This window comes from Pseudochaenichthys georgianus, chromosome 21, assembly GCF_902827115.2.
Source record: "Pseudochaenichthys georgianus chromosome 21, fPseGeo1.2, whole genome shotgun sequence".
Taxonomy (NCBI): domain Eukaryota; kingdom Metazoa; phylum Chordata; class Actinopteri; order Perciformes; family Channichthyidae; genus Pseudochaenichthys; species Pseudochaenichthys georgianus.
This window is the reverse complement of record NC_047523.1, coordinates 32,556,834-32,571,377: the sequence shown is the minus strand read 5'-3', so window position 1 is coordinate 32,571,377 and position 14,544 is coordinate 32,556,834. Positions and strand designations below refer to the sequence as shown.

At 43.5% G+C, this 14,544-nt stretch overlaps 1 protein-coding gene across 2 annotated transcripts in view; it reads left to right on the top strand.

Moving 5' to 3' along the window:
* LOC117466447 (guanine nucleotide exchange factor DBS-like) overlaps positions 1-14,544 on the top strand; it is an 85,885-nt gene that overhangs the window by 29,154 nt on the left and 42,187 nt on the right. For both annotated transcript variants that reach the window (XM_034109671.2, XM_034109672.2), the window contains 12 exons: positions 2,049-2,168; positions 2,374-2,490; positions 2,796-2,945; positions 3,049-3,173; positions 3,743-3,857; positions 3,954-4,073; positions 5,291-5,482; positions 5,570-5,761; positions 6,327-6,486; positions 7,604-7,665; positions 7,759-7,844; positions 8,010-8,076. In XM_034109671.2, coding sequence (XP_033965562.1) covers positions 2,049-2,168; positions 2,374-2,490; positions 2,796-2,945; positions 3,049-3,173; positions 3,743-3,857; positions 3,954-4,073; positions 5,291-5,482; positions 5,570-5,761; positions 6,327-6,486; positions 7,604-7,665; positions 7,759-7,844; positions 8,010-8,076 — 1,506 coding nt within the window. The remainder of the gene's footprint in view (positions 1-2,048; positions 2,169-2,373; positions 2,491-2,795; positions 2,946-3,048; positions 3,174-3,742; positions 3,858-3,953; positions 4,074-5,290; positions 5,483-5,569; positions 5,762-6,326; positions 6,487-7,603; positions 7,666-7,758; positions 7,845-8,009; positions 8,077-14,544) is intronic.

Here is a 14,544-nt window from a genome sequence, read left to right as displayed (position 1 = left end):
GTGTGTGTGTGTGTGTGTGTGTGTGTGTGTGTGTGTGTGTGTGTGTGTGTGTGTGTGTGTGTGTCCATGGCAGTCAGAGAGTAGACGTGTAAAGAACAAAGGACAAGTAGACCATGACCGTCAGCAAGCACACATCCAGGCAGCACGGTTGAATAGTTAGGAGCTGCAACATTCAAAGGTCACGACTGGAGAATTAATATAGTGTTTCTGTTGTTGAAAAACGCCATAACCAGATTAAAAGAAAACGTTTATTTTGTGCATCTCTCAATACCTTCGGCTTATTTTACCCAGTGAGTTGCCAAAAACATTCATACTTACCAAATAACTAAATGTGTAACTATCTATAGTAGTTTTTTATACGAATAGGGTATTAAACCGGGACTTTCTTTCCACCACAAATACTCTGGTGGTTTCCGAGGATTCACAGAATGGTGCTGGATGTTTGTGAGATGGACTCAAAAATAAACTAGTGAACATGTCCAATGTGATTAAGGCTCAAATGACCCAGTTCAAAAATGTTGCTCGTGAATATGTTTTGTAATAGTTAATTGAACAAACAGTCCTATATGCCACTGAGGAATAACATTTTGAATGGCTATGGCTGCACAGTTTTACATTTGGATCTTTTAGTGGGATTTGTTGACTATAAGTCAAATGTAAACCCTTGCCAGACTTATTAGGAAGCTAGCCAGTTTCCGAGCTGCACAACATATTTAACCCCATTAACCTTCAATATAGTATAGCTCTTTGTTTTATGGAATAACCTGCTACCAGCATGTTACAAAAACAGTCGTATCCGCACAATCATTTCCATTCCTCCAGATGGTTGAATTACTTTTTCCCCAGTGCTCCTCCTGGTTTTGGCAGGTCAAACAGGACAAACACAGCATTGATTTATTAATTCCATTAGCCGTGCCTATCCCTTGTGGTTTTTATAAATGATGTATTCATTGTCATTTTTGCTTAGGCCAGCATTCCCCAACTCACACGGGAAGGGCAGCCAATCAGGCGAAGCAGCCGTTTAGGTCATTAGCTAATTAAAGTAGCATTAACAATCGCATAGCCTCAGGCGGGGAGATCAGTGTCCAGACTCAACCATCATCCGACTGCTTCCACAGCAGTACTTATGTCGGCAGTCGGTGTCAATCATGACATTTTAATTGGCTTTTTATTGAGTCCTATGGCTGAGCAGAATGGGTGGTAGCTACATAATGTGATAAAATGAAAAAGATGTCCCGACAGCATCTAATAAACCTTTGTTCTGCTTAGGTAGGATATATTTGCTTTATGCTGAGTATGTTTGTTAGCAAAGAAATCTCTACTTATTCCAAAGTCAAGGGCATATATTTGGAAAAACTACTCGACCACAAACAGTGAAATAAAAAAACTCAATCCATTTTTTGTAGGCAGCTTAAGTCAGAAAACTTGGCTCAAGCAATTCAGATTTGGCTCCCTTTTTGTCAAATGCATAATTGGAAAATAATGTTCTCTCTCTCAGTATTTTCACCCACGGCTTGAGAACTACCTTTGTGAAAGTGCTCCATGTTTTACTTGCAAGTCAATCTTAAATCAACAAAACAATGGGCCTTTTTCAGGGGGCTTAAAGAAACAGCCACGAAAAAGGACCACTTTAGACAAAGAGGAGAATGCATGTAAACATGTCCCAGCACAAACCCAAAATAGAAGTACAAACTTAAAAATGTGTTTGCCGTATCTCCACAATAACAGAAAACCCTGAACACGTGTAGGAGTTGGTGTCTGCCTCATTATTCATGCCGAAGCGTCTCAAGGACATGAAGATTAATGTCCCTGCCACAGGAGGGTGTCTGACATCCCCCACGTCTTTCCCCTTCTCTTGTTCTCAACACACTCCACACACGTGCTTTAATGTGTGCGAGTGAGGGTCTTCACGGGGGATACAAAGGCAGGGAGTAATATAAAGCAGAATCACAGAGACTCTCCTGGTGAAAAGTGATGTATGATGGACTCAGGGTTCAGGATGCTCTCTGCCGTGTAAATGAAAGTCTTTGTCCTCTCTCTCGTCGCAGGGCTCCTTCCCAGGGAACCTCCAGCTGGTTCTGGTTCTGAGGCCCACCGCCCTCCTGCAGCGAACACTCTCAGACATCCTCTTCAAGTTCAACAAGGATGAGTTCAAGATGAAGGTGCCGGTGCGTACACTCACTCTCACCTCCAGGAAACTGCATCTTGTTCTTTCCCTCTGTAATATAGAAATGAGACTCGTAAGAAGTGAATAGTGTACATTGCCGGTCATATGATTATTATAAAGTGGAGCTTAACCACGTCCTTTTTTAATTCACGTTAAAAAGTCATTAGGATTGACCAATTGATATATGCAATAATCTTCTGGTTCAGGTGATCATGCTGAGCTCCATCACTGACCTGCACACCTACATCGACCGCTCTCAGCTGACCCTGGAGCTCGGAGGAACGCAGCACTACTGCCATGAGAAGTGGATATCTCACCGCACTGTATGTACACTGGTCAACATTACTGGGTAGCACAATACAATGAGGGATAAATGATAAAAACATGGTAAAGTTGATAACAAAAGTGTTTCATTTGAGATGCTCGAGCTACATTAGACTGGCTGTGTTTTTTGCATGTATGTCAACAGTCTTTATTATTATATAGACAAAGGTTACATCCTCAAAACATGGTTATTTTACTATGTAACCCTCTATTTAAAATGTGAAAATAGCATTATTTATCAGCCTCATCTGAATCTAAGGAGAGTTGCATGCTGATAATTCTGTTTGTGTCTTGCTTGCATCAGGCTATAGAAGGCTTTGCGTTGATGGTAAAGAGAACAGCTCAGATCCTGCAGTCCTTTGGGACGGAGCTGGCTGAAACTGAACTCCCCAATGAAATCCAGGCCACAACCGTCCTGCTGAGCACACACACCAACAAGAAAGACAAAATGAAGGTAACACTGTTAATGCACACATACATTATTCACAATATATTCGACACGTATGAGAGTTATGTATTTGGATAACATCTCCGAATGTGTCTGTGTGTGTCTGCAGGGGGATCTGCTGGTGGCTCTGGGTCAGGGTCGCAGGCTGCTGGAGAGCATCAATGAGCCGGTGGTGCGAGACCCCGACCACAACATGAACCAGGACGAACTGGAGAACCTGGCTACAGTGCAACGGTGAGAACCACAAGATATACATGTCGCTGCAGGATGACTACTAAAAAACGATGCTACGTTGCAAACACCACCTTATGTTGCAATATATTTCTCTAAGCTGAGCCTGGCATAAAAAACTCTCCGTTTGTCTCCTGGCCTCAGTGTTTAACAGTGTCTTTCGTCGTATTTAATGTTCTAGTAAAGCACACATGTTCCTAAATTGCCTTCGCACTGAATCATCCATGCAACAAAGAGTAAACCCAGAAGACTTTTTTGTTGGTTTGTTGTTTTGAAAGCATGTGATTTGCTTACTGCTGTCTCAGCTCTGCCATCCTTAGATGTATACAAGCAGTTGGCAAGGCAGTTTGCTTTGAGGTCAGTCAGTTCAGTATGTTAAGCAGCACTGAAGGCAACGACTGACATGTAAACGTGCTTAAGCTTTACATAACATTCCTAAAAATTGAAAATATATCCAAATACCTCACTCACTATTCCCATTGCATTTCTCCTCTATTCATTTACTTTTTTTGTTACATTTAACTCCATTTTTTTACTAACACTCAATCTTTTGCTGTCTCCCTCTCTTTCAGACTGTTGTCCCAGCTGGACGAGACGGAAAGGGCTTTCGATGAGTTCTGGGTGAGGCATCAAACCAAACTGGAGCAGTGTCTCCAACTGCGCCACTTTGAGCTCAACTACAGAGAGGTGAGCCGGTTAACTCAGGTTAAATCGTCCGTGAAAGACCTGAACAGAGTCCACGTGATCCTGTTTACACTGACTGTGGTTCTGCTGCTGCTTCAGGTCAGGGCTCTGCTGGATCAGGTGTCTGAGAAACTCTCAACCTTCTCTGAGGTGGGGATCAGCCCGGCCCACGCTGAACACATCTTCTGTGAACTCACCACGTATGAGGAGAGAGTCTGTGTAAGTGACACCCCTCACAATCAAAGCTTTGTCTCACCATGCCATGAATGGATGAGTGATATATTCTATAAGGTGGGTTTGTTGTTGTTGAGCCAGTCAGTGTTACAAAATAGTTTGTTAATCTCGTACTCGTAGATCGTAAAATCCTTACAAAAATTAAAGTATACAGGTGCGTTATAGAAAAAGGTCTTACTGAGCGTCATTTCACGAATACAAAGGAAGCATTTAAGTTAAAGTCAAAGTCAACTTTATTGTCAAATCTGCAATATGTACAGGATATTTAGAGGGTTGAAAAGCTGTTTCCACAGTGTTGACATATACATAAATTAAAAACTAAGAGGGTTTTAAAATACAGGATAGAAACACATCTAACAAATATAAGATGCAATGATGTACTCCTATATCAGTGCTTCTCAAAGTGTGGTCCGCGGACCACTGGTGGTCCGTGAGCGCCCCCTAGTGGTCCGTGAGTATATTGGTAACATTTCACATTTTAAATAAATAAATAAATGTAAGTCTTCCGCACTCTCGCGGGAATATCTCCGCAACGGAGCGAGCTTAAGTTTCAGCCCAGGGCAACACCTACGTCACACATGTTGCCACTTGTTTGTACCATTTTCAGGCGATTTGTAATTTGTTCTAGAAAAACGATGTGTTTTTGGATATTTGTGGAGTTAGGTGGTCCGTGAGTGTTTTTTTGGTATGAAAAGGTTTGAGAAACACTGTCCTATATGGTATCTTCCAAATCTGTTAAATCCTCTACATGTTTTCAATCTAATATGGACCCAGATCCACTTCAAAATGCACATTTCAGTCACTTTCATTGGCTGAATATGCCCATGATTTTGTAGTGGTAATTAAATACTGCCCAAGAATATTATGGCTTTGTACAAAAAGAGATTTTACAAAATGTCTCATAACCAATCCTGATTTGCTATCAAATCATTTTGCTCTACACTGCCATCTAGGGGAAAAGGGCCGCCATTTTTGTTTCAGTTTGACTTGATGCACGTTTGCTTTGCATTTTGGTTGACATTAAAAATCGATTCAATATTTTTGGCAGTATATGTTATATGATATGGCTATAAGAAAAAGCATCACAACCAGTGCTGAACAACTGTATGAAATATGTCTAAAAATAGACTCATCCAGATATGAAGGATTTAAGGATATGAAGGATAATAATTGTATGTTTATGACTCCACTCTGGTCCACAGGACGGGTTGAACAGAGCCTCGTCGTTGGCCCGTGAGGGAGATGAGCTGATCCAGAACTCACACTACGCCGAGGACTCCATTCAGCCCAAATGCAGCGAGCTCAGAGCGATCAGTGAGAATGTGAGCAGCAGCCTGAGGGACAGGAAGGAGCACCTCGTCAAAGCCATGGAGCTGCACCGCAGTTTGGAGAGAGTAAGAAAAACACACATGGTTTAGTTTCTTTGTCTTGTTTGTTGTTGTTGCTTTGACTGACTCTTTTTCTTCTGCTGTCCCCCTCAGGCGTCTAAATGGGTCGATGATGGTATTTACATGCTGGCGTCTCAGCCTGTGGACAAGTGTCAATCACACGAGGGGGCGGAGTTAGCCCTGAAGGAGCTGGAGCGTTACCTTGACGATGCAGGCCAGAACCAACTGACGGAACTCGGTAACATCTGGACCGAGTTCGAGGCGGTGCTGAACCCGCAGTTTAAAGTAAGACGACCGGAAAAAACATCTTTAATCAACATCCCTCTGTCACTGTCAAATGGATTGTGAATATTTGGGTCAACTATTGAAAATAGATTAAAAATGTCCAGATTATTATTGTTGTTATTGTTCTAGTTGTAATTATAAACCTTTGTCTCACATCAGTGTGGTATGATTTTTGCCGGAGTTTATCAAAATGTGTAAGTCTATTTATCATTTAAAAAGCTGTTTTGTTTTATTATTTACTACACGGACAAGGAAGTAATTTTCCCTTTTTGTTTTCAAATATCTGATGAGATGACATATTGAGAAAGTTTAAACAATGGTATTATTTGTCCTGGAAAACATGTAACCAAGAGGATTTATTGAATACAATAAAACTATCTTGAATCCAAGCCTATTACATACAGTGTCACTGATATCAATTGTTGTATAGTATGTTTCAAAAATAATAAGAAACAGTGGACCCAAAACATTAATGTTCATTTCAAAAAATGTCTATTTGAACAAAAACTTCAATGTGTAGCACATGTCTTCATTGACTATCCTCTCATAACTTTCTGTGCATCAGGACCAAGTGGAGAAGATTTTCCAGAAGCAGACGTCCATGCAGGAGATGTTTGACAAGAGGAGGATCAGCCTGAAGAAGCTCGCAGCCAAACAGACCCGGCCGGTGCAGCCGGTGGCCCCCAGACCCGAAGCCTTCATCAAATCCCCCCTCAGCTCCCCCGGTCAGTCTCCAACATGCTGACAGTCATCAAGATATGTCATGGCTTAATTAAGGGTTATACTAGTCATATTTAGATATTTGAATATTCATTTATAAAGTTTTTAAATACTAACTGTAATATAATACATTTTATTTACACGTTTTTAATATGTTGTTTATGTTTTTTTCACAACAATTTTGGCAAAACCTCAAGGTGTGATTTCAACATTATTTAGGTGAAGACAGTCATAGACAGGACATAAGCAGTAAATAACCGAAAACAACTCGTTCTCTGGTACAAATGCTTATTTTCTCATATTGTACTTTCAGGTAATATCCCATAACACACAAAAAAATGCAATCATTTATTTATTTGACTATACCTTTAACTTGTTCTAAATATAGTGTGAATACAATTCAAATACTTGAGATTTAACCAAAATGTCTACAATATGTGTCAATTAAAAATGTAAAAAAGCCTATATATACTACCAATCATGTTATGCCTTAAAGGGGACCTATCATGCAAAATGCACTTTTGTACGTCTTTTATACATGAATATGTGTCCCCGGTGTGTCAGGGAACTCACCAAGTGTCAGAAAACACAACCCTCTCTATTTTCCTCCTTAGCCAAATCTCTAAAAACGGGGCTGCAACGGATCTGATACAGATTTGAATTGTTCTGAAGTCAGACAAGGGGTGCTCCGCCTATATGGGCAACTCTCCACCTATCAGGGGAATGAGAGGTTGGGCCACGGCCATTGGCGCTCGAAAGCGCTGGAGACGCTGTAGTACATATGCCAGGCCTGTAAGTGGCGCTGTAGTCTGCCACAAAAGCAGCGAAGAAGACTTCTCACAGATTCATCCCTTGCAAAAACAGGGCTGGAAAAGAGCAAATAGAGCGAAATGAGGCATGGCTAAAATGCATGATCCGTTTGGTATTTTGAAAAAGAAACTTCACAGACATGCTTTATATAGGTATGGCCCTACAATATATATTTTTCAAATATAGCATGATAGGTCCACTTTAAATATTATGTTGAATGACCAACCAACTTGTTGTAATAATATACTTCCTCTGTACAGGGCTCAACATAATTTGTTTCCAAACATGAACTTTCCTGTTTCCCTTCCTCAGCACACAGAGCTCAGCAGGAGAAAAAGTGTTCAGAGACAGACTCTGAGAACATCTGTGAGAAAGTGAGTGTGGTATTGTCCCGTCTACACGCTGTCTGTCTCTAAACGTTGTATTGTCTGGCTCTTATCACGGTAACACAATGTTTTTCCCCCCAGGAAAACGACCAACTGCAGAACGGAGACGGTAACATCAGACATGCCTCTCTGTCGGAGGAGGAGGAGAACCTGGCGGTGCTCAGGAGGTGAGGGGAGCCGCGCTTTCATCTGTAATCGAATTACACAGCAGATGGACTGTGTGGCGGTTATCTCATTATCTACAGACCCCTGCAGCCATTTTTTATGAGTCAAATCCTTCGTTTGATCCCTTTCTCTTTCCTTTCTACCTATTCTACTCCTCATGTCTGCAGGCACGTTATGAACGAGCTGCTGGAAACTGAGAGAGCCTACGTGGAGGAGCTGCTCTGTGTCTTACAGGTGTTTATTTATATATAAGTCTATTGTTTATGTTGTTATTGTCGTGGTACGCGTAAAGTAATACAGACGGTTTTAGAGCATGGTGGTTACTTTATTCAGGCTTGTACTTTCCATGTCATCTCGTAGAAGCCTGACCCGTCGTGTCCACATCCGGTCTCATACATCCTGTTAGCTCTATCACAATAAAAGCATAACAGCTAACACCACATCTCCCTTTCTTAAGAAAACAGAACAGACTGTCACATTTATATACTGTGACTCAGAACATGCTAAATCAGGTGATAAACTGAAAACTCTGCAAGAACCTCAGAACATGTCATCACCCTTCTTTCTGCACAATCACATAGCAATTTACTCAAAAATAGAACATTGCACTCTTAAGGCTTCTCATGAAAAACAACAAAAAACAACCACTGAGTCAGGCAATATCTTTGTGAGCATTAGTGATCTAAACATCAAAACACAAAATTATTCAACATTCTTCCCTTTTCACATCGTCTTTTTTTCTTTCACATGCATTAGACTACTACTAGACTACTGATGAATACCAAAAGGAGGGAACACGTTAGTCCTGTCTTAGCTACTCTACACTGGCTTCCTGTAACTTTTAGAATTGATTTGAAGGTTCTTCTCCTCACATACAAAGCTCTAAATGGACAAGGACCCAGCTACATTGCTGACTCTCTAATGAACTACACACCTGCCAGAACACTGCGATCATCAGATGCAGGTCCATTAGAGGTCACCAGAAAGAGTCCTAAGAAGATCGGTGATGCAGCCTTTGTAAACTAAGCCCCAAAACTGTGGAACATGTTACCCAACAATATTAGGGAAGCCAATACATTAGGCATTTTTAAAAGGCTTAATCTCTTTACCAAAGCATTTTACTGATTTTACACTATTATACTGCACTATTCTCTGGGATTGACATTGCACTATTTCTCTATGTTTTATTCTCCATGTTTTATTTTTAATTATTTTATCCCACTTTATGCTTTGCTCTTGCTGCTTGTTTTACACTGATTTTATGTCTTATTTTTTACTGATGTAAAGCACTTTGAACTGCAATCCCCTGTATGAAAGGTGCTATACAAATAAAGTTATTATTATTATTATTATATTTATAGCCTATCCTAGGGCTTTTTTTCAACTCAAAGACACTTGCACGCTTACACATGTCCTGCAATACACCTGCTGCAGCTGCCCAGCTGCTCACTGTTTGTAAAAGTTAATAAATAGTATAAATAGCATTTCAATAATGTACTTTCTATACCCTGCTTCATAAACAATACTGACATCCCTGTGCTCCTCCGAGTCTGGGGGTCCGGGGATGTGAGGACAGCGCGAGGACACAGACAGGGAGGCTGCTTCACTTCAAAAAGGAAATGGCATCAATATTAACAACACAGGAGCTAAAACGCTTAATAACCTTCATTACGTGTTAGAGAAAGAACATAAGAAAGTTTGACAAAGATGAGGCTGTTAAACAGGCAGCGGATGCGCTGTGTGTAGAAAGAGACGAGAGACGCTGAGCTGCACCGTGCAGCGATCAGCTGATACGGAGCATAGAGAGAGAGCTGCAGTCCGCGGGGCTCGGCCTCGCCTCCTGTCCTCACAACTCTTATTAATCCCGGGACCGGACAATTGTTATTTGTTCCTACTCGGAACCGAGTTTTGCTTCCCAACCTGCCACTGTGCTACACTTCCCGCCCCGCCCCCGTCTAACTACAGAAAGCGGCGAGATGCATTTCCTTAGGAATCGACAAGCAGAACCGAAACTAACATTTCTAAACGAACAATGGCGGACACGGACAATTTGCGAATGAGTTCTGCCTTTTGTAAACTGAATTTATCAATAATTTGTCAATAAATCAGGTCGAAATACGTCACTTGTCCGCCGGACAAGTCAATTGAAAGATCTACTTGTCCGATATTGTAAATAACACGTCCCGGACGGTGGGACGTGTACTTTTTCGCACACTGACTAGTAGGTAGTTATCATGGTTGAGTGTGAATAAATCAGAACCTACTTTTTGCCATGGTCTCTCTGGGAGCTCACTGGACATTAATGGCTCCACAGGATTGCCACGCTCTTTGATGCATGTTTTGCAATCTCTCACCAGCTCGTTTAGTTGGCCGCTCAAGCCAGGCCACCATACCGTCTCTCTGGCCCGCTCTCTGCACCTGGTCATCCCCTGATGTCCCTCGTGTAGTGCATCGAGGACAGTGTTGCGCATCGCTGTGGGAAAGACTAGTCTGGAGCCCATGAGCAGGAGTCCATTATGTACAGTAAGTACAGCTCTATCAGGCCAGTAAGCTTTAACTGGACCTGTGAGCTGGCTGCGGTCAGGCCATCCTCTGTGACAGTATGTCATGACCTCCGAGCAAACACTGTCTTCCTGCAGTCGCTCTCTCAGTTGTGCCATGTATGTTGAGCTGGCGGGCATGCTATTGATGATTTCATCCACATAGATGTTTGTGTCTTCCATTAAGTCGTTGTCTGTCAGTTTTGAACTTGAGTTTTGACTGACAGGTGAGCGTGAGAGAGTGTTGGCTGTAAACAGGGCTTTGCCAGGTGTGTGTGAGATTGTGTAACTGTACCTCATGAGTCTGAGTCGAAACCGCTGGATCCTAGGAGGAAGCTCAGTTAGTGTCTGGTGACCTAGCAGGCTGACAAGTGGCTTGTGGTCAGTTTCCATGGCAAAATGTCTCCCAATTAGGAAGTCTCTAAAACGCTCGCACCCCCATGTCAATCCTAGCGCCTCCTTCTTCACCTGGGCGTACCTCTGTTCTGTCTCTGTCATAGAGCGCGATGCGTACGCGACTGGTTTCCACGGCTCTCCCTCCTTCTGTAGGAGGACCGCACCCAGTCCGTAGGAAGAGGCATCCGCAGACAGTTGCAGCTCTTTGTTGGGGTCGTAAAGTGTCAGCACTGGAGGTGATGTGAGATCATTTTTCAGCTGGTCAAACGCTTTCTGTTGTGCACAGCCCCAGACCCACTGATACTTCTTTGAGAGAAGGTCTCTCAGCAGCTTGTCCTTTTCGGCTAGACCTGGAATGTATTTTCCCAGCTGGTTTAACATTCCCAGGAAACTGCGAACCTCTCCTGTGTTGGACGGCTCTCTCATGGACATGACAGCCTTTACCTTGTCTGGGTCTGGCTGCACGCCGTCAGCTGACAGAATATGACCTAGGAACTTGACTTCACGTTTGCTTAGCTCACACTTCTCCATGTTTAGTGTGACCCCGGCGTCTTGGAGCTTGTTGAGGACAGTGTGTAGTCTGATGTCGTGCTGCTGTTGATCTCTCCCCCAGATGAGGACATCCTCCATGTGACATACAACCCCCTGCAGCCCGTCGATAATCATTGACATGCGCCGCTGAAAATGTTCTGGGGCTGACGCAATGCCGAAGGGCAGTCTGTTAAAGTAAAAGCGCCCAAAGGGAGTTATGAACGTTGTGTACAGTGCCGACTCGGGGGATAATGGAATCTGCCAAAATCCTCTGTTGGCATCTAACTTGCTGAAGATCTGGGCTCCTGCCAGAGATCCAATTGTCTGCTCAACTGAAGGCATTATGTATTTCTCTCTGCGAACTGCTTCGTTGAGGCGGGTGAGGTCGACGCAGATGCGCACTGAGCCAGTCTTTGTAGGCACCGGAACCATGCCCGAACACCAGTCGGTCGGCTCTTCAACTCTGGAGATGACCCCAATGTCCTCCATCTTTTTGAGCTCCTCTTTCACTTTGTCGAGTAGAGGCATGGGGACCCGTCTAGGTGTGGCCAGGGAATAGGGAATCGCGTCTGGCCTGAGTTTAATAGTGTATGGCTGCTGCATCATACCTAAACCCTGACACAACTTTGGGTAGGACTCTTCCATCTCTGACTTCTCTATGCTGTCTGCTCTGTAGACTAGTTTAAGCTTTACACTTGCTGGTCTGCTTAACAAGGCTACGCTTAAGTCATTGACAACGTAAACATCCTCCTGTATCACCTGCTCTCCTTTGCATAGTGACTCTCTGTATCTGCCTAAAACAGATAGAAGCATGCGACCTGGGCCAAATAGTGGTCTGTCAGGCTTAGCTAACTGTGTGTTGCTCTCAGCAATGGCATAGTAGGTCTGGGCTGGAATAACTGAGACATCAGCTCCTGTGTCTATCTTAAACCTGACCTTATGGTCCCTTATAGTCAAATCAGCATACCATGGGTCTAAACCTGCATCTACTGAGCCTAGGAACAAGGGAGTGTCATCATCATCATAGCAACTTTCTGTTTCTACAGCAAGCCATGTACTGCTTTGGTAGATGTACATACTTTACTGTAATGACCTCTCTTTCCACATGCATGACATGCCACCTCTCTGGCTGGGCACTGTGCATTTGCATGACCAGGGGACTTTCCACATCTGTAGCATGACCGGCGATCAGATGATGGCTGTGGTTTTGTTGATGGGTGCATTGGTTGATGAGGGGACTTTGGGGTGAATGGGTATTGTCTTCTGCCTTTTGTTACTGCATCAATGTCTATTCTACCCCCTCCTCTGAGGTCTGTTTGCTGCCTTTTAATCACTTCGGACTGTCTGGCCATATTGACTGCTTTTTCGAGCGTCAAATCCTTGTCTAACTGCATCCTCTCAGCTAGACTGGCGTCTCTCAACCCCACTACGAGCCGGTCTCTTATTAACTCGTCGCGGAGTGCTCCGTATTTGCAGTTTTCTGCTAGGGCATACAATGCAGCGTCTACAGCCTCGTTTGGTTGCTGCACTCTCTGATTGAATCTTGCCCTCTCATATATCACATTCTTTCTAGGTACAAAGTATGTTTCAAGTGTGGCCTTTACCGAAGTGTACTGCTGTCTCTGTGCGTCGGATAAATCATGACCCTGTAGGATGTCGTCTGCTTCATCCCCCATGCTGTAGATCAGCGTGTTCACCTGGTTAGCTTCTGTGCTAAGATGGAGGTTGCTGGCCAGTCTGAATCTCTCGAACCTACGTATCCATCGCTCCCAGTCCTGAGGCTTTGCAAAGTCGAATGCTTCAGGTGGTTGGATGCAGGGTTTCCGTTAGCCGGTAATTACCGGTTTTTAGCTGGTAACATTTATAAAAAAACGGTAAATTCAAAACCTGACGGTCAAAATGTCTGGTAATAATTAGGGAGGCTCCGATCGATCGGCCGCCGGTCATTATCGGCCGATATTCACTCTTAATAGTTTGATCGGTGCTCTCTATAAAGGCCGATCAGGAGAGCTGGATCTGATCGATATGGACATAAACGCGAGTGAAGTGTAACCGGACGAGAGAGAGATCAGATCAGCTGCTGAGTCTGACCGAGACACGCAGCTCTGCAGGATCACCTGAAGCCCCGCCCTCTGTTTAGCGAGCTGCATGAGAAACTGACGTGCTGTCAGGAGAGAGAGAGGGAGGGAGAGGATCCGTTTCTCCCGTGTTATTATTCAAAGTTGATGTAAACTTCTGAATAATGTACGTTATCTACTACAAGTAGTTTGTTTGAATGTAATAATTATGTTGTTTGTTGTTTGTGGAATCATTTATTGAAAAATGAATCTGAATTTTTCGATCTGTTACGATTATAAACTGAAGCAATATAAAAATGAGCCCCGTGAACTGAGTTTTAAACTGAAGCATATCTGCTCATAGTCCGGTAATTACCTGCTAACGGAAACTCTGCTACACAACTATTATTATTATTGAAATATGACCGGTAAGTTTCAAATTAGTCCGGTAAAATAAATTCTGCCCGGACATTTGACCGGCGAGAAAAAATCCTAGCGGAAACCCTGGTTGGATGGTGAACGTAGCGCTCGGAGGAGCGTTAGCATTAGCCTGTAGCTGGGGAGGTTGTGGAGGCTGTGCAGCCGGTGCGGCTGCAGCTCCGTCGTCGTCTAACATCTCGCCGCTTGCAGACGTTAACTTTTCACAACTCTCTTTCCAACTTCAACCTAGCTCTTTACCGCTGCCCACGTTCTGACACCATGTCGTGGTACGCGTAAAGTAATACAGACGGTTTTAGAGCATGGTGGTTACCTTATTCAGGCTTGTACTTTCCATGTCATCTCGTAGAAGCCTGACCCGTCGTGTCCACATCCGGTCTCATACATCCTGTTAGCTCTATCACAATAAAAGCATAACAGCTAACACCACAGTTATTGTATTCATGTTTCTGTGTTCTATTTCGTATGAGGCTTCGCCCTCTAAGGCTATCGCTATTGGGTAATCCCACTGCACGTGTGCAGCACTGACAGACTTAATCCACGCCCACCTATGACGTGGGCCCCACCTCCGGCCTCACTTCCGTATAAATAGGAAGATGGCCCGTCCAACTGCTCCCATTTTTCTTCAGCACTCCGTTGCAGAAGCACTGTACAGGCACAAGCTCTTTTCAGAGCTGTTTACTAGGAAGCAAACATTTCCCCATGGCCCCATTCTCCCTCTCCTCCGGACGGGGGAGACA